At 41.9% G+C, this 24,646-nt stretch overlaps 1 protein-coding gene across 3 annotated transcripts in view; it reads right to left on the bottom strand.

The window, feature by feature from the left end:
* Window positions 1-290: 290 nt before the first annotated feature.
* cabin1 (calcineurin binding protein 1) overlaps window positions 291-24,646 on the bottom strand; it is a 41,756-nt gene continuing 17,400 nt past the window's right edge. For all 3 annotated transcript variants that reach the window (XM_049578070.1, XM_049578071.1, XM_049578072.1), the window contains 9 exons: window positions 23,654-23,767; window positions 14,246-14,409; window positions 14,054-14,150; window positions 13,256-13,939; window positions 9,436-9,510; window positions 5,449-5,707; window positions 2,957-3,118; window positions 2,083-2,285; window positions 291-1,974 (listed from right to left, as the gene is read on the bottom strand). In XM_049578070.1, coding sequence (XP_049434027.1) covers window positions 1,831-1,974; window positions 2,083-2,285; window positions 2,957-3,118; window positions 5,449-5,707; window positions 9,436-9,510; window positions 13,256-13,939; window positions 14,054-14,150; window positions 14,246-14,409; window positions 23,654-23,767 — 1,902 coding nt within the window. In that variant the 3' untranslated portion in view covers window positions 291-1,830. The remainder of the gene's footprint in view (window positions 1,975-2,082; window positions 2,286-2,956; window positions 3,119-5,448; window positions 5,708-9,435; window positions 9,511-13,255; window positions 13,940-14,053; window positions 14,151-14,245; window positions 14,410-23,653; window positions 23,768-24,646) is intronic.

Here is a 24,646-nt window from a genome sequence, read left to right as displayed (position 1 = left end):
GTTGCAGGATGCTTGTACTTGTACTTGTTTTATATCTACAGATGATTGTTGACTGAAAATGAGCATCACTAAGCAGTATATCTATAGGTCTTATGATAAACCATATTTACAGCAGGCACAGTTACCAAACCCCTGAGACACCTTAATGTTCTTCTCAGAGAGCCCAGGAGGTCAGAGCTCTCTGCGGAGAGTTCATACAGAGTACAAACAAACCCACTGTTCTACCTATGATGATAAGATGTTATGCAGATCTGGATGGCATTTGAAATAGCACACAGAGCAAGCATGTGTTTCTCAAATATATTTTTGGTTTGACATCTATAATGCATTCAGTCCAGACACAGAGAACAGTTCCCCTCCATCAGCCTGAGCCCGGGGGCGGCTGGGCCGAGTTGAAGCCTGCTCACCTCTTAAGCCGTGGTACATTCCCAGAAGAACAATAGAAAACTATCTTACAACAGAAAAATAAACAAAAACAATTAAAATAAAATACAAAACTTTTTTTTTTTTAAATCAAGGGTGATAGTTTACAATTATCCATTTGTGTCATTCATTTTTTTAATTTATTTTTTTAGGCAGCTTTCAAGAAACATAATCAGTAAATATCTTTCTTTTTTTTATATAGAAAACAATCTGTAAAAAACATTCTGGTGTCTTCCTCTGAGTTAAGCTAGAATTGTGACAAATTTACCAAAATGATTTCAATGGAAAGGCATCTGTATTAGAAAGTCTTCCTTGGCATGCATTTCAATTCCACTAAAATCAGGAACCGTCACAAGATGTTTCACCGTGAATCGCTTCCTGAGTTGACTGAAACTGAAGTGACCCTCGTCTTAATGTTTACACTCTCACACATGCACACACGTCTCTATCTTAATACTCGACCCATTAAAGTCAAACACGTTGGAAAGATATTTGGATTGTGATATGTACAAAAGCTAATTCATAAGAACTGAAACCCCTCCTTATATCATTCAGATCAGTGCTGGTGACAGGATGTCTTCCTGGTAAGAACTGTTCCTCTTAGCTACAAATGCACACAAAAAGAAAAGAAAATTGATATAGGACAAAATATTACAAGAATACAAAAATAGCACGGAGTTAAGTGCTAACTGAAAAACATCCCAAACGTTAAGTGTAAACATTTCCAATCTGCTACAGGTTGTGAGGCCGTGTGAACCTCGAATGCAGCCGATTGTCCTTATTTCACCTTTGTGTTCATTGAAATATATCATGTACCGATGCAATGTGTCTTGCAGATGAAATTCTCATGCCAAAGTAAGTGATCAAAGTGGTGAGCAGCAGGTATATGCTGCCGAGCATCAGTCCAGACTGAGGCACCTCAGATTGGCAAGTTTTCAGACGAGGATTTAGCTGCAGCTCGGAGATACAATTAGCGCACAACATTAAAAAAACATAAAGATGCATAAATGGGGGACTGGTCGGCTTAAAGGCTAAAAGTCTTTCTTGCCAGATCCAGTGTGCGACGGGTTGCAGGAGAGCTCGATAAGCTGATGTATGATATGCATAAATGGCACATTACAGACATGCTGTGAGAGTAAAGCCATCGCTGTCTGTCACACACGCCGTCACTGTTGACAAGCAGAGTGACACTGTGACATGACAGGTGATGAGAATACTGCATTTTTTTCAGTTTGGGAGTGCATTGGTTTGTAATGCACATGAGGGAGCGATAGCATCAACAGAGACAGCTGCAGTGACGTGTACCATTCCTTTGTTAAGACAGAGGGCGCAGGGTTTGGCAGAGTGACGCCACGTTGCGACAAAAGCCTTGTTCAGTTTCAGCGTGCAAGCGAGGCCTTCCGAGGCTCAGATGTCCATGTAATCGTCCTCCTCGTCCGACTCGCTCTCCAGAGACGACTCCTGGCTGGATGTCTCCTGCACCTCCAGCGCCGGCTGGCTCAGAGTGTCCTTTTTGACTGTGGCTGCAGACTGAGATGACAGGATGACGTTCTGTACAGGAGGAGACAGCAGGGGTCACTGTTGAGTGTTACACTGGACTTCAGTTTTGGTTATGTACAGTTACACATAAGCACACTCATTAGGAGGCAAACTGCATACCTTAAGTCTTTGTTTGGTTTCCTCTGAGATGCTGCCTTTGGGGGAGAGGAGTGTGGGTGTCGGAGGTGTTACTGTGATTTCTGGAGGGAACTTGGTAACCGTGGAAGGGATGAAAAGCTTTGGCATGTTGGGTGGGACTCGGGAGCGGATTCGGCTGGGGTCTGGAAGTTTTGACTGCTCATCGCTGGCATACTGCTGCTGGTCTGAGAGAAAAAAATAGAGGACATTTCTAAACATAAGAACATTTTTAAGGTATGTGAATTCACTGAAGCCCTTGTTAGTAGTGTTGTCAGGACACTGGAAATTCTAACTTTGATACAGTACCTTGAAAAATCTTCAGTTGAAGGGGGAAAATTGACATTGGGAGCATAAAATTTTAAATATTTATTAAAAGATAAATATAACAAAGCTAAAACATGTCTTGGCTCTTAGAGAACAACTCCAGTAAAAACTTGAAATAATTAAAATATATTTAATTAATTAAATGATTAATTTAATTACAAATTTGTGAAAACAATATTCTTGTTGAGGTAGTGCACATGTTTAAAAGCCTTTGGATTGTCACACCTTCAAAAGGTGATAAAGTGTTTTAAATAAAGGCACAGTCTCATTTTCTTTCTTTTTTTCAATGTGATTTTATGTATTTTCATGTAGCAAATGAGAAAAATTAGTTGAGAAACAGTAAGAGAGAACTGTGAGTGAGCGAGAAGAGGCAGGACTTTGGGGGCACTGCGGCAGTATGTGTGTCAAATTTTCAGAATCGATATGTGTCGCTACATTGATATTTTTGACAACACAACAATTTATGTTTGAACATCACGTATCCTGCTGTGGCCATTTCTTTCTGTCACACCTCTGATTCACAGGCTCTGACCTGGGCAAGGTTGTGCGGTGCTACATGTGGCAGGCTCCTCCTGGAACCAGCCTGCTGCTGACTCTTGCCCTTGGGATACAGTGGCGAGTTTCATCTGCTGACAAAGGTGCGACTCCTGCTGTCTGTACGAAAGTCCCTCCGAGGGCTCCTCCCCTCGCTCCTCTGTGAGCACAAACAATACACCACGAAAATACATGTTAAAGCTATACCATCAACACCATCAGCACAGGGCCCACCTGGTATCTAGCAGTTAAACAATACTTATCCTTTTTTTTTCTTTTCCTTTTTACAAAAACACAGTAATCTAAGCGGATCCCTCGCCAACAAAGATAACCGCAGCAGACTTTAATTACCAGGCTTTTTATCATCACCATGTACCCTGTGACATAGGACAAAACCAGTTTCTGGGACATAGTGAGTAAAGATTACGGTATTTTAGTGTGGTAATAAAGTAAAATCATGCTGTACATTTTGGCATTTTTTGGCAGACAATTAACTGACAATATTTTTCCATCTGATGGGGACTTCAAGGTTCCCTTTTAAGTTCCTCTTTTAAGTTCCCTTCATTGAACAGCTACCTGAAATGTGCATATGTCAACTAACTGCAAATCCCCCCCCGGAGCTCAGACAGGCACAAATGAAAACAAAAATGATCTCATACTCTTTCAGGCTTCTCCACTAATGTTGCCTTGGAAACCATTATATAATACACAGCACTGCAGTGTTGCTTAATGCTAACTTGTGTGTATGTGCATATGTATATACACTTGTTTCTGAAACACCTCCAAAAGTCATCCAACTTCATAGACTTGAAATACATTGCGAATATGCAGCTACTTGTTAGACACTTATATATGAAGAGTCCATCTGACTTCACTGCTGTGTGGATGTAATAGGTGACAAGATGGACTCAGGGAACCCTGAAACAGAGCTCTGTAAAGTTTACTGTGGAGAAGCATTGTGGGTTTTCTAATTAAAGACAAAAACAAGATGAAAAGTGCTGTGTTGCAGAGCGCTGCGCCTGGCAGCTAATTCATTAAAGCTCTGCTCTTTGCACTTGAGGTGCTGAAAATATCACAATGAAATTCAACAAGGACCAAAAATGTTATTCTGGATACTTCTCAAATATATTCTCACATTGACTTTAAAAGAAAATGTTAGCTCCACATGAAACAGAAAGTTGTTACCAGCCATAAATATGAATTTGTACTGACTTCTGAAGTTGTAGATTTCATCAGAAATGCTCGCTTTCATATGAAGAAGTGGATGGGATACATTAAATGGTTATTTTGATTAACATTAAGAGATAGCGAGAAAGCTGGTAACGGCATATAAATGCTGCAGGAGGTGAGTACTGAAACGGTTTTAAATATTTGGAATCAATATGTATCGATAAATCAATGGTTATTCATGTGTATATATTTCTTAAATGAGCTCTGTATGCTTAATTTTTGCTTATGATTTAAGTACAACACCAACGTCATCAACCGTCAAAGAATCGCTGGTTGTTATTAGATGTTTCTGCTGAATTTAAATTAGGGTTTGGGCAAAGTTAGTGTTACACAAAACTCCTTAACGTCATGCATCTCAAAAGCAACAACTGTGTGAAGTTTGTTACCTGCAAGATGTTTACAGACCGTCAAAGAGGTAACATTAGGTTAAGGTTTCAGAGGTTTCAGTAAAAAGCTCATGACCATTAAGCTGAAAATGGGCCAAAAACAGGAGAGCCATCTGGAAGAGAGCCAAATGCAACCGCTCCACTTATTGAGCACTTATCTGGCAGAAAAGAAATAAAAGCTGCCTCAACAACAAGAGGATTGCCTTCAGTGCACCCAAATGCTGTTTACTGCCCTCTAATGGCTCCACTAGCCTAATGATTGTTACAACATTCTAAATAATAAATACATCTCATAACCGGACCGATAAATAGGCTAAATACGACATATTAGAGACTAGCCTCATAGCCTGAGTTGGTGTTTCATATCAGAGGCATTCAGGCTGAGTGTAGGAACTGCATCTTTAGATATTAAACATGACATAAACAGCAAGCCAGATTATTCATTATGAGGATCATCAACGATGATGATGATGATGATGATGATGATGATGCCAAACCCCTCTAGGAGCTCAGGAAAAAGAGTCACAATCTGGAGGATACTGATTTCTAAAACTCTTGTTGGGGAACTGACAAAACCCAACAGGCAAAACATAAGCGGGGCAGAGTCTGCAGTTATGTAACAGATCTGTGGAAGGCCACAGACACCCCCTGCTGGTCACAATAGGATCTTTACAAAATGAACTAATGACTACAAAGCTTCACCTCAGTAGTAGTGTCAAACTACACCTGTGTTATTACCAATTTCTACCAAAAGAACATTTTATCTTCCAAGCATCGGAGAGAGTGCAATAACCTTTGTTAAAATGTGTGTACATAACATTGTGGCAAAAACACACAACATCATATAGTGGTGTTGGAGTGGAGGCCACTCTACCTGTGTGTGGTAGGAAGGCCATAGCTGCAGACGGGTGGCTTGCTGCTCTCCTGTGCTGCGGCTGATCGTGGAAGCCCGAGGCTTGAGGTCTGGACAACTTGCTCAGGGGCTCGTACACCACTTTGGCTTGACCCTCCGGGGTGGACAGCGGGTGGCAGGCGGTGTGGCTGAGCAGGACGGGTGTCGGCAGGGAGGCGGGGAAGAAGAGGTCTCGGTGCTCCTTGGTGTACTTGGGTGTGGTCGGGGCATCGCCTGCAGACTGTTGGAAACAGAAGAAGAGCAGTGGTCGTGAGGAGCTTTGACTGACCTTGGGGATCCATCTGCAGCGTTAACCCTTCTCTGTTCAGGCAGCATTCTGAGAGCTGTACATCCTCTTCCCTGGAGAAAGAATCTGGTCAGAGACTCAGTACCAGAGGCACAGAGTGAGCCACAGTCGACACCACTGCACTTTTAAAACAACACGCATCAGCAATATCAGTCTACGCTCTAGCACAGAAGTAGTAATGAAATCCTTTACAGAGTTGCGATGTCGTCCCCCAGGGGCTCACAGGCTTACTTGTGTGCTGGACTCTGTTGTTGGGTGCTGGTAAGGAGCTCGGCTCTAGTCTGCACCACACTGCATCCCTCTGAGCTACTTTCCTGTGAGTCCTTTTGAGGACCACTTACAAACACAAGAGCTGCACAAACAACCTGTGACAACAGCCGCCCTGCTCCCACAGCCGCTGTCATGGCAACACCGAGGAGCACAGTTAAAAGAAATGAATACACCTTCTCTAGTTTTCAGTTTAAAATGGATGAAAAGTTGGATGAAAACTAGGCTGTGTGTGCCTGTAAACCCAGCTCTTCACTCTCATGTATGAACTGTGGCAAAAAATTAACAAGCTGAGAAATAATGAGTTTCATATCCAGTAGGAGGATACACAGAAATGTGCTGCATTTATTATGTAAGCATGTAAAAAGTAAACGTGACTCCAGACTTGCTACAGGAGGAGCTTCTGTCTCAGAGGTTAATTTAATCATTAAATGCATTACAGTTTTGTCAAGATTTCAAAAGCCTACAGCGACGTTGTCATGACAAGCAGGTTTTGACAGATACAGTATGCTAACACAAGATAATTTGGCAATAACAGAGCTCTCATACAATTTTTCTCATGCTCTCTGCTGGGAATTTAAGTCATATTGTGCTCAGAATCACAGCTGTGTACGATGGAGCTCCCCATGGGATTCACACAGCAGAGCACAGGCAAATCAAACAAACAGAGTAGCCTTCCAAAAGCTCACACAGATCCTTCAGCTCCACACAGAGCAGCACACAGCAGCTTCGAGCATTGCAGCAGCTCCACAGCCAGATTTGATGATTCATATCTCATGAATTAAACATCGTCAACAAAGACACCAACAAGTCAGCTGGACCGTGTGCAATAGAAGAACACTGTACCTGAGAAAACTGCAGCACATAGCATGCAGCAAGCCTGTAGGTTCCTCAAGTGTGTGCCGTGTGGTGAGAGTGGGCCGCTGGCAGCCAAACTCAGGTCCCACAATGTGAATTGAAAAGATGGTTCTTTGCAATTATCGTGATTGGACTACAAATCAGATTAGAGCAGCTGTAGATGTCGTGCACAGGTTTGGTCATCTTTCCAACACAATTGAAAGACCGGCCAACCAAACATTTTAATTAAATTGCCTGCACAAATGGGACTGACACTGGAGCGCCCCTGTGAAGCTGATGTCCATATCCTTTGACGAGTAAAACCTCAACATTGTTCCAAGTATGCTGATGCACAGGAGGTTGAGACTGAAGTATTTTAATTAAGTACCCCAAGTCTCAAAACAAAACAATTTTTTTTTAAGAAATTCTGTCAGACAATCAGTGAGTGACACTAACAAAGAGCACAGGTCATGTAGCCTTGTCAAGCTTTCCTCTTGATATGGCATCAAACTGAGGGAGCAAACAATACGCAGAGAACAACACAGCCAATTTTCCGGCTCAGCACTATGTGAGCAGATCTCGCTCTGCACTTGTGGGGGCTTGAAGGAATGTGTGAATCTGTAAGAAGCAGGCGAGGATTTTTTCATGCCCCCGAGCTGAGAACGCCAAGGTGCCTACTCACATTTCCCACTATATGCGAGCGCAAACAAATGCAAACCACGACATGAGCTGGTGGCACAATAATTATACATAAACAGCAGTTCTATGAGACTGTAGAGTGAGCTGGTGCACAGAGACACCCCATCTTATCAGCATCGAGAGACAACGTGAACACATACCACCGCATGCAGGCTAATTATCATAATATCTAACAGCTCAATAATATCTGACAATTATAACAGCAATCACATTTACCTGGCACTTATCAGCAGACTGGAAAGTGTCTGGTTAATATGAGAGTGTAACACACTCACTTTAGAAAAAAATCTGCTTTTTATTTCTGGATTAACAAGATTATCTCAGAAATATGAGAAGATGTTTTCATGGAAAAAAAAATCTTCCTAATTATTTCTAATTAGGAAAAAACAATAGCAGATTTTTTTTCCCCATAAAAACTTTCCTCAGAATTCTAAGTTCATGATCTCTTTAATTCAGGAAAAACAGAGCAATTTTTTTCTCAAGTAAATGCAGTTTGCTTCCATAGGTTCAGACGCCACATTTTAGATTTTAACTATTTCAGATTTTAACTATTAACCACCAATTAAACAACACATGGTCATAATAAAACAACTATTCAAATTAACTAAACAATTTTTGATTTTGATGAGTTAAAAGTTGTTATGTCACGCTGCTATGATAAAATTTCAACTGTGGGGACCTTTTTTAATACCACCTATTTCTATGTCTTTAATTTTTAGGTGACTGAGTAAGAAATTGTTTCCAAATTATATTCAGTTTTCAGATAAAGCATACTGGCATGGAATTTAGATACAATTTAATTAAAAATAAAATAAGACCTGATAATTTTAAAACATTTAGTGTAAACATAAAGTGCATCAAGGTATTACGGAGACATATATACACACGTGTAAATAAACAAAAACTGGAAACTGGTTTCAAATCTGCCCACACTGCTGTTTCATTTTAAAATATTTTAATTCCAACCAGGTTTTTACACATTTGAGAAATGTGACTTGTAGCTCTGTGCCTCATCTGCACCGTTATCCATGTGTCCGTTTTAAAGCGTGAAAATTAGACAAATGATTGTACGGACCAAACTAACCAAGAAGACAAAAAGATTCATGCAGAAAATAAGATGATACGATCAGTGAACTAGGAAAGCGGAGATTCATTTTGCCTGCAGCTACTTCTCATGAGCCTGAGGTTCAGGGGAACATCACCGTGACAACAGGATGTGGGCAGAGAAACCCTTTTTGACTGTGTGGGCAGGAGGAGGGATGTGAGGAAGGGGGAGTCACTGACACAGGATGAGGCAGAGCGACTAAGGATTCAATGAAGAATATGACTGCTGAAGACAAAGCTGAGATAATAGTTGGCTGAAGCCATTAGAATTACTACAATTTGATATTTATTATATTTAGATACTTCTGTCATTTTGCCTTGTGATTCACATGCACATTTGCAACATGTATACCGTTGCTCAGTTGAAACTGATGACAAGTTTAGCAACTACAGAGTGAGGCTTCAGGGACAACAGGGAGCATTCACACCACGCTTTAAGCTATATTTAGTACTGGCAGGCTGACGCAGGATAGACTTGAAGTTCCTTATCACTTAAGCACATTTTACTACAGATGCTGCCTGATATGTCCCCACGTATAACACAGCAACTAAACATCGATCCTTAAACTTGCTATTACAAGCTAAGTGGCAGACATGTTAAATTAGCACTCAGTCTACTTGGATTGACAATGGGTCGGTGTGCAACATCAGGACAACACAGACAAGTATTTTTAGCTTGGCTGGTAAAGCATAAGTTTGCAATGCTGGAGAACAGACTTCAATTAAGATGAGCATGCTGAGTTTAAGTGTTTTACCTGTCTTTGGGCAGAGGTGGCCAACTGTATCTGGCAGAACTTCACAGCTTGGTCCAGAGCTACATCCTCATCAACCTGAGAAAGGAGAACACAGCCAGAACAAGGGCATTAGGGCAGAGCAACATATCTTAATATGCTCTTGGTCATCAGGGCTCCACAGTAATGGTTGCCAGGTTCCCACTGGCAACCATTTTGTGAATCTGGCAACCAATTTTGGCCTAACCACCTTTTAAAGGTCCAGTGTGTAGGATTTAGGGGCATCTATTGGCAGAAAATGTATATAATATTCAGAACTATATTTTTCATTAGTTTATAATCACCTGAAAACAAGAAATGTTAGCTAAAATGAGGCGTTTATATTATCTACATACAAAGTTGGTCCTCACCACGGAGTCTGCCATGTTGTTTCTACAGTAGCCCAGAACAGACAAATCAAAAACTGGGTGTAGATAGGGCCATTCGCAATCATTGGCCACTGTAGTTCTCCTACACTTGGCACATGGGAGAAGTTTCAGCTCTGCTAGATGCCACCAGATCCTTCACACTGGACCTTTAACATATACAGCACCCCAAAATAAAAACATTTTTAACATTTGTTGCATTAGTGATGTTTAAACATTACTGTTAGAGCCAGAATCACACATAAACACACATGACGATGCTGCATGTGTGTTGGTTGTTTTAGAGACAGTGGTAAAGCACTTCAAAAGGAAGAGAATGGATGAACAAGCTACCGGTTACACGCTGGATTCAGTTTTGAGGGATCTACGAGAGACATTATAACGGCTACACTACTGATATTTTGTATGCCAGGAGTTGAGGGGAGACATGTTAACTGATAACACTTAAGTTTCAAGTTGTGAGGTATCTGATAAAACGCCAAACAATTTTGTTCAGTTCATATAATGAAGATTTTAAACAATCTTTTATGTCATATTTTCATTATTAAGCTGACGTATAACTGTACCGTATCTTAGTTACTCAAAACATAAGGTGCAAACTGTATTTTCAGTTTTGGCAACCAAAAGGTGATGCTTGGTTGGCAGCCTGGCAACCACTTCTAAAAGTTAGTGTTAAGCGCTGGTTATACTGTACTCCAGTCTCATATCTTTACACACACCCTTTTCTATTCAGTAAAATCTCCTCATGCAACACTGAAGCTGTGAGTCTACTGCTGCAAATTCATCATGTACTTCTGAGGTGACCTGTCCTGTGTACACGCCATGTTAATTACTCCCTATGTCTCCACACTAATTCCAAACCAACAACAAATTCCTCTGATTCTGCATCAGAGCCAGTAAGATGTCTTCTGCCTTTTGATCATAGCACCAGTAAAGGAAGGCTCACATTACGACCCAGTACAGAGTGGATGTGTGGGAGTTGGTGAGCTTAGCTAGAGCCCGACATCATACACTTAGCAGTAATCTTGTTCACACAGCTGTTATGTTCCCTCCAGCAGCCTGTTGTATGCAGCGGTTCAGGGACCCCCAAAGGGAGGGATTTTACAGCAGCCTCATTCTAGTTTTCAAATGATGCCAATTGTTAAATGGACTGAGTCAAGCTTCAGTGCTCCACCGAGGACGTCCCTCTGCTTTCAATTCATGTCTAGCTCGCTGCAAATCTTCCTTGTCAAACCACATGCACTTGCCAGAGATAACTTACCAATATCACATAATGACAACTATCAGAATGAGGCTAATTTCAACAAGACATCTCTAACATGTCACTTAAAATAGCAGGACATACTGTGTTCTGATGCCAGGAAATGCCCTGTCTGTCTAGAACACGTGATTTAATGGCTTTTTGAAATGTAACACCTTATGAAAAATATCTGATTTAAATGTGCAGAAGCAACGACAAAAAATTAAACAAGAGTGAAATACTGTAGATACAGGATACAGATCGAAAGTATAGCCACATGCAGCTGTGCAATGCAGCAGACCACAAAACCAAAAAGCTTCTGCAGTTTGTGCAAGTAGGTGCACAAACTGCAGAAGCTTCTGGAAAATGTCCAGGCGTATTAATTGCACTACTCATTTGGTGGCAGGAAACATGTCATGGCTAGTTCTGGCTACTCTCTCTTCTGGGTGTGTCTGAGAAAATATTCTCTTTGCTGTCTCTTAAAGAGCACAAGAAAAGAAAACCTTCGCTGTAACCCAAGCACCTAAAAAAACAAAACAAAAACAACAAGAGCTGCTGAAGCTGGCCCATCGCCTCTGATTTCTTCTTTCTCCTCTTCAGCTGTCCATCACCTACTACCCTCCCACTCCAGCTACAGCTCTCTGGCATTACACAGCTAATGACATAGCAACTTCTGTAGGGCAAGCATTGATCTTCGGCTCAATATGGCTATATAAGCTGATGTGGGCTGCTCTGCAACTACTTCATCGATGCCATACAAAGTGCTGGAGTTTGACTAACTTTCAACAACTGAGGAACATTTGCTTAAGAGAGATACAAAGAAACTTCTTGCTTCTTTGACACATCCTACGCAAGAGAAGGTTAACATAATGATTCATCAATTTCACATAAAGAGCATAGTTACACAGACAGTAGGGCTGCAGCCACAGTCTGGTGCCTGGAGAATACATGGCATGTCAACAGATGCACGTAATGTGGAAGCAAAGTTCACAAGTGCGAGTTACTCCTGGAAACATTTATATGTGCCCACAAGCAACAGGTGCTAAGGTTAGCAAAAGGTGATAGGTGTGTGAGTCAGTCATGATGACCACAAATGAAACACCAGGGCTGGAAGGCCCGTCTGTGGGTTCCCAGTCAGCTACAACAGGCACGGAGAAAGAGTTGTGTATAAGACGAGGACAATGTGAATGCAAACATTCAAAGTTCTAACGTTCATTCATGGGCATCACCGAGATATGTCGATCAGTGGGACGAAGAAAGAACAACCCCATTTTGTATTTTCAGTTTCATGTCATAAGAGATGCTTTTCAGTTTTATAGGCTGTTGTGACCTGTTGAGAAAGTGTATATTCAGTGTTTGTACCGTGTAATACGCAAGTGTTTAAAATGTTCCTAATTTTTTTAAAATGCAGGACCACTCCGACTTGCTTAATCGTGACAAGGTGCAAGCAACATCAGTGAGTCCAAACTGGTAGAAAAATTGTGTCACTACATTCCGAGACCTTCTGACGTCTGTCAGACAGTCTATGATGGCAATTTGCCACTACTCATCTTTACTTTTTGGAACCAGTTCTGCAGCCGTTACATACAAGTATGTCACCATTCAGCAGTCTTTGTATGGGAGCAAGCCTGGCTTGATTCAGCATGTTCAATATGTAACCTGAGGGCCAATCACTGCAAATTTTAAATTGTGGAAACATTGATCAGATGTATCAATTTACAAAAGTTACATTAAAAAAAAATTAACAATGACTGATCCATGGCAGCTCCCCACCTACTTGTGGGATAGTGTAAAAAAAAAAAAAAAAAATCATCTCAAAAGTACCCAGTTCTGCTACTTTTATATTCAGCAACCTGTTTCAGCAGTAACAGCAGAAGACCAAAGTCAGAGAGGTTGAATTTGGGTTACTGAGAGTAAAAACAAAACCACATTTTAGGAGCAGAATTTGTCGCAGTGTTTGAAAACGAGAGAGGGAAAGCCCCCTTTTTACAGTGGGTGTTGTGTTACTAATTCAGTTAGAAGAGGGGTTTCCCAAGAACAATTTATTTTAGGAGGGCTCATATCAAGCATGCATGACTTTGCAAAATAACAAAAAAGATAGCAGCGCATATACTCGCAACGATAATGCCAACTGTGTGTGCACAGCACAGGAAATTATGTACAGCTTGGAGAGGTTTACCTGTTTTATGAGCATATAAGTCTCTGACATGATCTTCTCAATGCGTGCCAGGTCGTAGGTCATGACTTTCTGGCCTTGCTGCCACACTCTGTAGGCATCGAGCAGTAAAGTTTTTCCAGACTCCACATCCTCAAGAAGTTTCCTTTTCCTGTTTGGCCTTCGTAATAACCCTTGATCAGTCCCACTGGCTGCCACGGTGACCTTGGGTGCCGAGGCTTGGAGCTGCTGCTGCCTGGAACTGATACTTAGCTCCTCTAGAGACAGCTCTGGTGTCCGACTACTCTCAGTCACTTTCTGCTGGGGCTCCACGGCACTCAGGGAGGTCTCAGCCTCTGTTTGGTTGCCCTGAGAATCTGTGGTAAGAGGGGGCCTCCTCCAGTGGCCAGTGTCCAGCTCCATGGGTTCCTCCAGCCCTGCTTTGTGCCCCTCACTTCCAGCAGTCTCCACCTTCCCAGGGTAGATCTCCTGAACTTTACTTCCTTTATCTATGGATGGCGGTGGTGAGGTGAGTTGTGCCTGAGAGGCTTCCCTGGGCCCTGTGTCAGTGGCACAGGCTCCCTCTGTGAGCCCTGGCTTCTTAGGCAGTGCATGTTTGCTGTCCTCTGAACTGGGCCTGTTGGATGCATCCGTCGTGGTCATCTCCCCCATGGAGGGCGCAGGCGCTTTGTGAAGCTGCTCAGACACCTGAAAGAGAACAGAACCTGTCAAAACATAAAGTGGGTGCATGCCAGACGTCTACAACACTGAGCGGCTCTCAGCTCTTAGTATGTGTGTGTACAGTGATTTGTGCTTCCTTACCCCTGTGAGACTGTTCAGATTGTCCTCCAGGACTTTTACAGTTAGGAAAAATGCTCTCTTGGCCAAAACCTGGCGGTCAACATCCCGTAAATACTTCCTTCATGGAAGAGAAAGAAGCAAGAGGAGAGATGTCATGGAGCAAATATTTAATACATAACAGAAACAGCAGTATCACACAAAGTGGGTCCTTACTTTCCCTGGTCAGGGGTTCTCTGTAGCATGAAAGACACTTTCACCAGAGTATCGTGATCCTTAAGCTGAGACAGCACCTCCAGCAAGAGGACAATGGATCGGTTCATATGAGATGCAAAACTTCCTGGGCGATCAATCTCATCTACTGGAATACGCCAGATGCCCTGAAGGAGGTGAGGAAAGAAAAAAAAGAAGAAGAAGTTAAGAAGAAGAATTAAGTTTGACAGTGCAACAAACAACAGAAATATTTTGTTTTCCAAAAACTGTTAGTGAAACGTGGCATAGACATACTTGGTGTGGCCTTGGCTTACAAAGTTACAAGGTATTATTCAATTTGGGGAAGGAGACCAAATGGTGTTTAGGAGGAGCTTCCTACATGTAATGATTCTCACATTTGACTGTACAACAAGCCAATAGGCTAATCTGTAAAATTCTCAAAGTTCTGTTTTTATAACTGCTCTCTGCTGCTGCTGCTCAAGGTTTTCAAAGGTCTATGGAGTGTATGACGCAGGGAAATAATCAACAGGGAGACATGGAAAAAGTGAAAGGAAATAAAGTAGAAGAGAAAGCGAGAGGAATTAATGGGAGTTAAAAACATGGCATTCAAACAAGAAAGCCCTAATGAGGGGATGGAAGCCTGCAGGAGAGATCTTGCGGACTGGCTGGCCATGTGGGAGGTAGGGAGGTAGGGATGGGGGGGCTTTCTCTCTGGGCACACATGATAGGCAGCCTCATTAGTGCTCAGCTCTGTCCAAGCAATGCAACAGACCAGCAGACCGGCTGCCAACAAGCACAGTCCTCCTTTGCAGTAAGCGTGATGAGGTGTTTTTTGATGGACGAGTCCACCTTTTCTGTGAGCACATGTCCTCTCAGCAGGTGAAGCGAGGCGAGGTTCTGCACTCTGAAGCTACTGATGCGGGTACAGATGGTGGCCTAGGCTGTGTACAGTCATATAGCACATGGCGCAGAGTGCAGCTTCTGGCTTCAGACAATGTGTGTGAGACAAAACAAAGATGACCATATCAGGGTGGAACAAAACAAATGAGATGGCTCCATCAGCTGCTGAAGGCACCGGGGAGCGTGGTGCTGCTCCTCACAGATTGTCAGATGACATTTTCAAAGCCACCGGAGAGGAACAAAGCAGGAGAGACAGGCAAAATGAAGTCATCAAAACAAACACATTCCTGAGGACAACACTTATCGCCTGTGCACTGAGAGTGTCAAATGTGGCCATCTAAAACATAATATAGAAATTCATCCCAGAAAATCCTCGTGTGTTTCAATTGAAGACTTCCTTTAGGAGTTCCTAAATCAAGGATGCCTTTTTCATTTTTACTACTACTACTACTACTACTACTACTAGGGCTTCTAAACTTTTGATTCCAGGCATTTGTTAAAAGGTATACTTTTTGCGTTTTTCTTTCAATAAAAAAACATAGATTCATAAAAATGTAATCCCTCTCAATCATCACTTATGATTTACAAGGGGTGTGTAGCAGCGAATTTTTCTGCAGAGACTCTGCTCTCTGCCTGTACTTTCTTATTTATTAGTTGCATTCAGGATGTTCCTGGAGACAGTGCACAGGTTAAGTCAGGACCTTATAAAGGCTTTTTTTTTTTTTGCTCGCGATACTGTAGCTAACAATTCCTGCCTACTGTACCTGTAAGATTAATTTAGAAATAAATCTTTGCTGCTCTGATGTTTCAGGAGCCAATAAATACCGGTAAAATGATCCCAATTCAGATCTAGTGGTCAACAAAAATGGCGTATGGCTAAAATGCCTGTGTGAAAATGAGAAGATTTATTATCATATGATGCAATCAGGCAGGGCTTGGGAAGGTTTTAACCTTTCAATGCACAGATTAGCAAATGCCTCCAACAGGAACAGGACAAGTATGATGAGGGGGGGGTGGGCTCCACACACTTAGAACAACATCTCTAATGGAGGAGAGTTGTTCTTCATCAGAGACCCATCCAACCACTGCAAATCTGTTTAGGGAAAGCAGAGCCATGGCTTTACACAGATTATGCTGTAGCACAACAGCTAAAGCAGATTTGTAAGACTTTAACTGCAATGATTTTAAGCATCTTTTTCCCCCCTTTTTTTGTGAGAGAAAATATGACCAATGCTTGATATCTAGAGCTACAGATTTGGCAGATGTGGCCGATACATCATGCACAAATCAGACAGAGATTAAGACGCATGGCAAACAAGGGACGCATTGGCTCTAAATGCATGACAAGAGAATCATTTTGTACAAATGGAATCTGATCTTTCTTCAGATGACAGGTTTAAAAGGGTTTCTTTGTTTGGTTGTCGAGAATGAGGGGAACAAGAAGACGGTGGACACGTCAAATCATGAAGTAATCCTTATTAGTCACTTTTTCCTGTATTACAAATAGCAACATAAAGGAGTACTGATGCAGCATGACAAAAAGGGACAAAAAAGAAGATGAAGAACAGAGTGGTGTAGTGATAGTCCCTCTACTTCCTTGTGTGAGAGTCTGAGTCAAAACAAAATGCTGGCTGTCTACAGAACAACATTTGGAGGGAAATCCTCAACCTGTTGTCTTATCAACTTCATCTACTCGTTTCTTAACATGCCATCAGTGACAGCAAAGGTACAGGCCCAAATATGACACAATGTAAAACTTACTAAACTTACTAGGGAAGTTGCACAAGCTGAGTGTCCATGTGTGTTGCAGCAAGCAGCAGTCACTAGTGCAGCTTACTAGTAACAACACTATCACTATTTCATCAGCCAACTACAACTTTAGACTGTAAAATTAAAATCCAGTATGGCTGGGTACCTGCTTATGCTACCAGCATTTGGCAGGTGGGTGGTGTAATTTTACATTGTTCTAGAATCGTCAATCTTCCTCTTCTACATTGTTGTATTTCACATGCAGCAACACGAGCAATTAAAACCCTCACATAAAGGTATTTTCTTTTGCAGTTCTGTACCATTCAACAAGACTGATTTACAAAGACCACACTCTAAGTGTAACACAAACTCTCAGAAAATGACACGGGAACTCTGCTCACACAAAAATTAACACAAACTTGTGCTAGACTGTGTAAAAGTCAGAGGGAAAGCGAGAAAACGACTCACCATCACCAAAGAAAGCTACTCCACGGTGCCTGTGTTTGTATTCTTTTGGACAGTTTCCTGCTGGCGGTAGCAGCACCAGCAGCCCTGGCAGCGCCTCCACCCTGAAAGAGGCTCACGCTCAGAGAGCAAGGGGTGGGCTGCATTTGGGTGCTAGGGCAGCGAGAGCCGCAGGAGAGAAGAGGAGGGAAGCACAGCTGCACACGGCAGAACAGGAACAGAAGAGGAGGAGAACGGCAGCTGTCTTGGCAAGAGGAGAAGCAGCGCTGGAGTCAGGGCCTATGAGCTCAGTATGCCACTGACAGACAAGCTGACTCGTTCCTCTCCTGCTTTCAGACCCTGCCATCTCAAAACAAAAACACCCACGCACTCTATCTCCGTTCTCCCCTGACCCCAGCCTGCTGGAGTTCTCTCCCCCCTCCTCCCTTCCTTTCTCTCGCACTATCCACAGCATTCAGCCAATCCTCATAGACCTTCTCTGGCCAATCGGAGGCAAGCAAGAAGAAACTCCCGCCCATTAGTGCACACCCACACAATACACACACAAACAGAGGAGTGAGAGAGAGAGAGTAATGAGGAAACAGAACGAGTGCAACAGGGAGAGGAGATGAGTAGAGCGAATAAGAGCCGGGGGAGGGGTAGAGCGTGATCACCCTGAAGACGGAGCAACAGGAAAAGAACAAGAGAATACAAACTGGCTGAAAAATGAACTACCACATCAATGTAGTGGGAGGCATCAAGAGGATGGCACACCAATAGTGAAAAAGAACCAAAAAACTTGAGTGAAAAAAGGACAGGTTTGTCTGAGTGAAGCCCCCATTAACCACAGGAACACAGGCTGAAGAACACTTCTGTCTGAACAGATAAGATTGTATTGTGTACACACACAGTATTTCCTCAGCCAGCAGCATACTGACAACAACCCTCACCTTCTTCCTTTCCTCTCTTTCAACTCTGGTCGTGTCTCTCCAGCTGGCCACCATAAACATACTAAGCAAACACACCTTGTTTTTCCTGTTTCCTGTTGTGTGAGTGATGGAAAAACACTGCAGAAAAATGTCAAGCTCGAGTGAACAGAGAGCAGAAGAAGGCGATGTAAAACACACAGGCAGCCAGACCTACCACCTCAACATGCAAATTAAAATATCAACTACTACAATAAGTGTATTCACTGGGACATTACTTCTCCTCTAAGAAAAAAACATAACACAGTCCTCCAGAGTGCAGCTCCACCTACAGCACATTGCACAGCTGAACACACAAATGTTTGAGTCATAGATCAAACCGAGGCAAGTAATGCAAGTATAACCGTTCCCCAGAAGACTATCCTGAACTAATATAATAAGACATTGAGGCCTACCTATGAGCAAAGTTACATTCAAGCAGTCGGATCAAACATGAATGCTCGCTCTGAAAAGACGGTATCAGTTCAAAACATGTTTTCTAAAAAGTTACAAGACCGGGATGGATTCGTGTATTTCTGAAATAGGAAAGCAACAGGGACATCCATTTTCTCTGGAGCTTTGTAGACAGTGAACGCGTGAGTGGGTGGAAGAATATGTAAGCAAGCGTATGTGTGTGTGGTGTGTCTGGCTGGGGGGAGGAGGGAAGAGGGAGGAGGCAACACCGTGCCGGAGTGAACACACAGGGACTCCTCACAATCACTCAACAGTAGTACTGAGCAGCCAGAGGGCCTGGCAACACGGCAGCATTATGACCAACATCATTGGATTTAGCCTTGATATTCTGTTAGAAGGGCTGGGAAGAATTGTGTTACAGTATTCCATTACAATTATTTGCCCACAATGATGACATCTTCACAATACAAGATGAATATACAATAGTCTGCAAAGGTCTATGTTACATCATAATATCTGTGTAATCGTAATGTCCTAAGTGTTGTCTTTTTCTGGTTTTAAAAGCCGCTGGTATAATTTTTTAAAATTACCTGACTGTTCTGTTTTATTATTTGCCTTTACCCACTTCATTATTATGCCCACATTATCAATGTGTGAATATTTTGTGAAAGCCTAAATAGTCAACCCTACAATATTGTTGCAATATTGATATTGAGGTATTTGGTCAAAACTATTGTGATATTTGATTGTCTCATATTTGATATCACCCAGTGATATTTGATATCACCCAGACCTATGTGTGATATAATCAGAAGTTATAGCCCCTAAGATAGCCAAGTAATTCCTTGAAAAGAAGATATATCCTGGATTTTTTTTACTGCATTATAGAGAGCTTTTACATAAGCAGCTGAAATTAAGTACTAAGTAGAGTTGCGGGTCTAAACGTTTTTAACATATACGCATTATGAACACACATGATATTATTTAATGTCGAACAGCCCGTTAAGTGGCAAAGTGGAACAGAGAGTCCAAAAGTCGGCACAACACCTAGTATCAGAGTGCAAATATGTTAATCAATAATGAATTGCAATTAACAGTACGACAACATTATGGCAGGGCGATAAAGAGAAAAACAGATATCAGCATATTTTATTTTACCAGTACCTTGATTTCACTACTGCAAAGATATTGCATGGTGGACTACTGGTGCAGTCACAAAATATTTACACGTAGAGATTTTTTCTAAATAATCATCAGTAATGTGGATATCATGACTAAGTAAGTAATGGGAAATAGTGGAAATCCATATCCATATAATATCTTTTTTTTTGGCCATTATAGTGACATTTTGATCTATTGCCCAGCCCTACATGACATATTAATAATGTGCCCCCTGTCTGTGACTCAGTGACTTCATTCAATAACTACATAACTATTATTAGTTTATCGTTGGTTTAAAAGAGAGCTGGCCCTCCTAGAGAGCACTCATGCTGACAACCACACCAATAAATTATGCAGCACAATCTCATCTGGATCATTTCTAAACAGCAATATATAGGTTATTTACACAGTCCCTGGCTAATGTAGCCCAGCCAAAGCAAGAAGGAAAAGTAGGGCATCATGACCTACATTAGGGAACTCAGTATTCACCAACAGGCTTTGAGAGGTGCGTACTCAGTTGGGAGTCAGGTCTCCTTGACATCAAGGCGCCATATGTTAAATATGTGATGGTTTGTGGCAGCTATCATGCTGGTAATTTTGTCAGTGGCGAGATGATTTAAACACATACAATATATCTATCAAACACTGTCGCCAGTGATTAGTCAGGCTCTAATGCAGCTGTCAGCTGAGATTGACTTGCATGACGTATACACCTTAGAAAAGCTGGTTTGGAGTGTTAGGCCCTGTGTCCACATAGCGCCTTTTTCTGAGCGCCAGAAGAAGGCCAGCGTCTTTTTTCAATTGTTCCCAATGAGGAGAGCGTGTCTGCAGCCGCATGCGGCCGCCTAGGAAAAAGGCGCTGTGCCCAGCGTCTTTTTTCCGGCCGCTCTTCCTTTTTTGTGCGGCCACTCCGAGCGTTTTGAGTTGAAAATCTCTGAACATTTCAGAGGGGCGCTGGTGTCGTCACCGGCACTTTTTCCAGGCAACCAATCATATCGTGGAACTCGTCACCCTGGTAACCAGAAAAAATGAAGGAGAAGCTGGTGCTGGCCGTGTCCGTCTATCCGGAGTTGTATGACATGTCACACAGACATTACCATAACAGAGACTATATATATATATATATATATATATAAATAGTAGCTTAGTTAAATTAATTATTTTTTCCAGCAATAGGCCTATATAAATTGAGAGATTTTACAGCAACACACATGTAATCAATTCTAACCCATACAGTGGTGGCAAAGTTACTAAGTACATTAACACAAATCCTACTAATAAAACATGATGATGACTTCACCAGCTATAGCATTAAAAGATAACACAGTATATGTATCATATGGAAGACGAGAACGGCCATGTATTTTTTTTTGTGTGTGTGCACTGTTATCTCGTGATAACGACTTATTATTTCGTCATATCGCTGGGGCGATTATTTCCTCATTCATTGCCTCAAGGAGGGACAGCATGACAACATGACTCGTGCTATGGACGGATGGACAGACAGACAACCACATATCTAAAACAGGTAATACATCTGGTTACATCTTTCCCACATCAAAGATCTGTGATCACCTACACCCGCGTGCGTAAAAGCGCACACAATTCCGTGTCCTCTCACCGCGGATACTGTGATTTGATGGCCCGGTAATCATTGTAGCCCACTCTTATAAGACCCAATAATAATAATAATAATAATAATAATAAGCTACTGTGGACCTATATGTCATGCCTTTTAATTATTGATGCCTCCAACGGTTAGTGTCATGCACCCACATCCTCCTTGCTCTACATGTACATCTGTCAGATTGAGCAGTGACAGCAGGGACATCACTATTAAGCTCATCCAAACATAATATGAGCGCAAGCATCTTCCGGTTGGTGCTCATCGTGAAAGAAATGTCAAACTATAGATAAAAAATAAAGAGGCGATGCTGCAAAACTGCGTGGCTACAGGAATTGTCAAGATATTGTTGTCATAGAAACGAAAACCCTCGTGAGCGTTTTTTTTTGGGGCGCACAGACGCTTCATCCCAGCGCTCCGCAGCGCCCTTCCAGCGCCTTTCTGCCAGAAAAGGTGCTATGTGGACACAGGGCCTTATGGTTCATAAATGCACTTCTACTTGGCAAAAACTGCGTGCTGAACAATACCTTTCTATCCATCTGTGAATGAAGAAATCCTTATCCACCGTTGCTCTCATGAAGCTGACAAAATGAAGAGTGAAAACGCAGGCTATAAACTGTGTTTCAGCAACTTTTTGTTTATGTCCAGAACTCATGGACTCAATGAAAACAGGCACGTTTGATGACTATTTAGAAAAGGTTTACATTGCCCTGCGGTAGAGGGAGAGAGACAGAGAGAGAGAGGGCTTCGTTTGAAGGGAACAGTAAAGCTCCAACAGTTGGTATGCCAGAGTGGCAGGTTTGCCTCCAGAAGGGGCTCTGTGAGAACCCAGTGGGAGCCAGAGTGCTGCAGAGCTCTCCTCCAGCTCAGACCTGGCCCAGATCGCTTCCACAGTCTGTTACCAGAAACCTTCTGCAGTCAGCATTTGACTCTACAGCTTACACAATCAGCTCTGTCCAAAATAATGTGCACCACCAAAATATGCCCCGACGACTGACTTATATGTGACGCTGACATGATGTGACATTCTGCTGGTATTATCTGCTCTTTGACAAAAGTGAGAGCATTTTGGCTTTGACAAGTCACGCAGGGAACAAATCGAAAAGTGAGCCAATTTCTGCACACATTGAAAAGGCATAATATCTGCTTCAAGTAAAAAGAGTTAAATAAACTGACATGCAGAACAGATGACAGATCCAGACAGTAATCTCCTCCACTGGAACCCAGCAGAGGCCTTGTAATTCTGAGAGGCAGATAATTCAACAATCTCTCACTGTGTGACTCCATTTATAGCAGTGCATGCATGTAGTGATCCATATTTAGGGCTGATTTTATGAATTATGGGAATAATATGTATGAAAAGGGGAAACCTTTCTGTAGTTCGCCAATCATTCACTCACAACAAACACACAGACAGCTCATTAGTCATAAACGTGGAGTCTCCATTTGCTGCTACTGTGCAGTTATGTATTATGATACAGCTCAACTTTAGGGTAAAAAGACGACACATTCATGAGTATTTTATAGTCCGCACATTCATGTATGAACTGTGCTTCTGTGTGTATGTGAAACATGAATTAAGTTTGCAGTAGAAAAGAAAATTTAATTCCAAATCCTCCACTAGATGTGAAATGACTCTACATCTTTTCTTTGATATTCAGCCAAAGGTGACAAACAATTGAAAGAAACTGAAGTGGTAAATTAAGAAGTGAGTGACTTCAGTGTCAACTCATTTACCAAGCAACCTTGGCTTAGCTCAGGCTTCTGGAATAAGACGTTATTTGCTAAGAGGTACTGTGTACTGTTATTCCAGTTTTGAGCTTTGTGAAAAAGAATGCATTCATTTCAAGCAGGAATTTACACTGATTTAGCCAAGACGGAAATTTCATCACCAAGCCAATTCTTTTACACAATACTGGCCATGAAAGTCCCTTTCACAAACACCAACAACTTTGTTTATGTCACAAGTCAGTCAAGTGAAACATTTTCTGTTCAGTCTGATGTCAACGTGATAATATTTTTGGAGTTACCATAATGGATGCCAATAAAGAGAGTGATGACAGGTGTCTCCAAAAGGTATGAAGCAATGTGTAGTTACATAATGACATGGAGAGGAGGGGGGAAAACACATGCAGGCATGGTGAACTGACTTACATTGAACAGGTTTGTCTTGTTTCTTTCACAGAAAAGTCCTTGTGCAGGCATGTGCTTCAGCTGTTGCCATGGGACACTGCTTCCTAGCAACACATCTCGGGCCCACTGTAGGTTCTGTGGTGAGAAATAAATAAATAAATGGGAAAAAAAAAACAACATAAATTTGGATATACACTTTTTTTAATACACAAGAGAATTCCTCAGGAGAAAACCATGGGGATGGCCCTCGGTCAGAATAGATTGACAGAAGTGATAAACAGATGTATCTTTTCATACAGTGCTTAAGATCATCTTTAAAAAAGAAAAAAAAAAAAAGAAAAAAAAGGAGAAAATTATGCTCATTTGCGATCAGAAAAACGCAGACCTCTTTTCACAGTGTGATGACTCACAAATCAGTGTCTACACCACTGCCCTGTTTGAAAAAGATAGCAAGCTAACGCCACTTCATGTTATCTTTCATAAACCCGGTAGGCTATAGCATTAAATCACAGGCTCCCTCTCCTTCCATCTTTGGAGTGAGAATAAAGCTGGCCAGTCAATGTGAGTGGAGCAGTTTTGCTGACAACAAAAGGGGCGCAGAGGCTTTTAACACTGGCTGTATTGGGTTGTGAGGGCAGCTAAGCAACCTATGTCAACAGCATCGCAGCATCTGACTGTGTCATCAAGTCACTGCAAGGGAGCATTTGCTTTCATCCACGCTGCTGATATCTCCACTCAAAGGTGTAGATTATTTTCACCACTGGAGGAGTACACGTATGAAATCCCCACTTTTAATTGAGCTTCAAGGAAATGATCATTATTGAACAAATTAATTTCAGTGCTTGTGGCTGTTAATAATACAATAAAGACCTTTTTTTAAGGTTTCTTCAGTCTTGTAGCCTATTAGGCAGACACTACCGATGGGAGCCGTAAAACTCATGATGCTGCACATACAGTACTCTGAGGTCAAATGAGCATATTAAAAAATATAAAATATAAAGGAGCTTGGACCTT

Source organism: Epinephelus fuscoguttatus, linkage group LG6, assembly GCF_011397635.1.
Source record: "Epinephelus fuscoguttatus linkage group LG6, E.fuscoguttatus.final_Chr_v1".
NCBI lineage: Eukaryota > Metazoa > Chordata > Actinopteri > Perciformes > Serranidae > Epinephelus > Epinephelus fuscoguttatus.
Note: the sequence above shows the minus strand (reverse complement) of the source record. Positions and strands in the feature narration are given on the sequence as shown.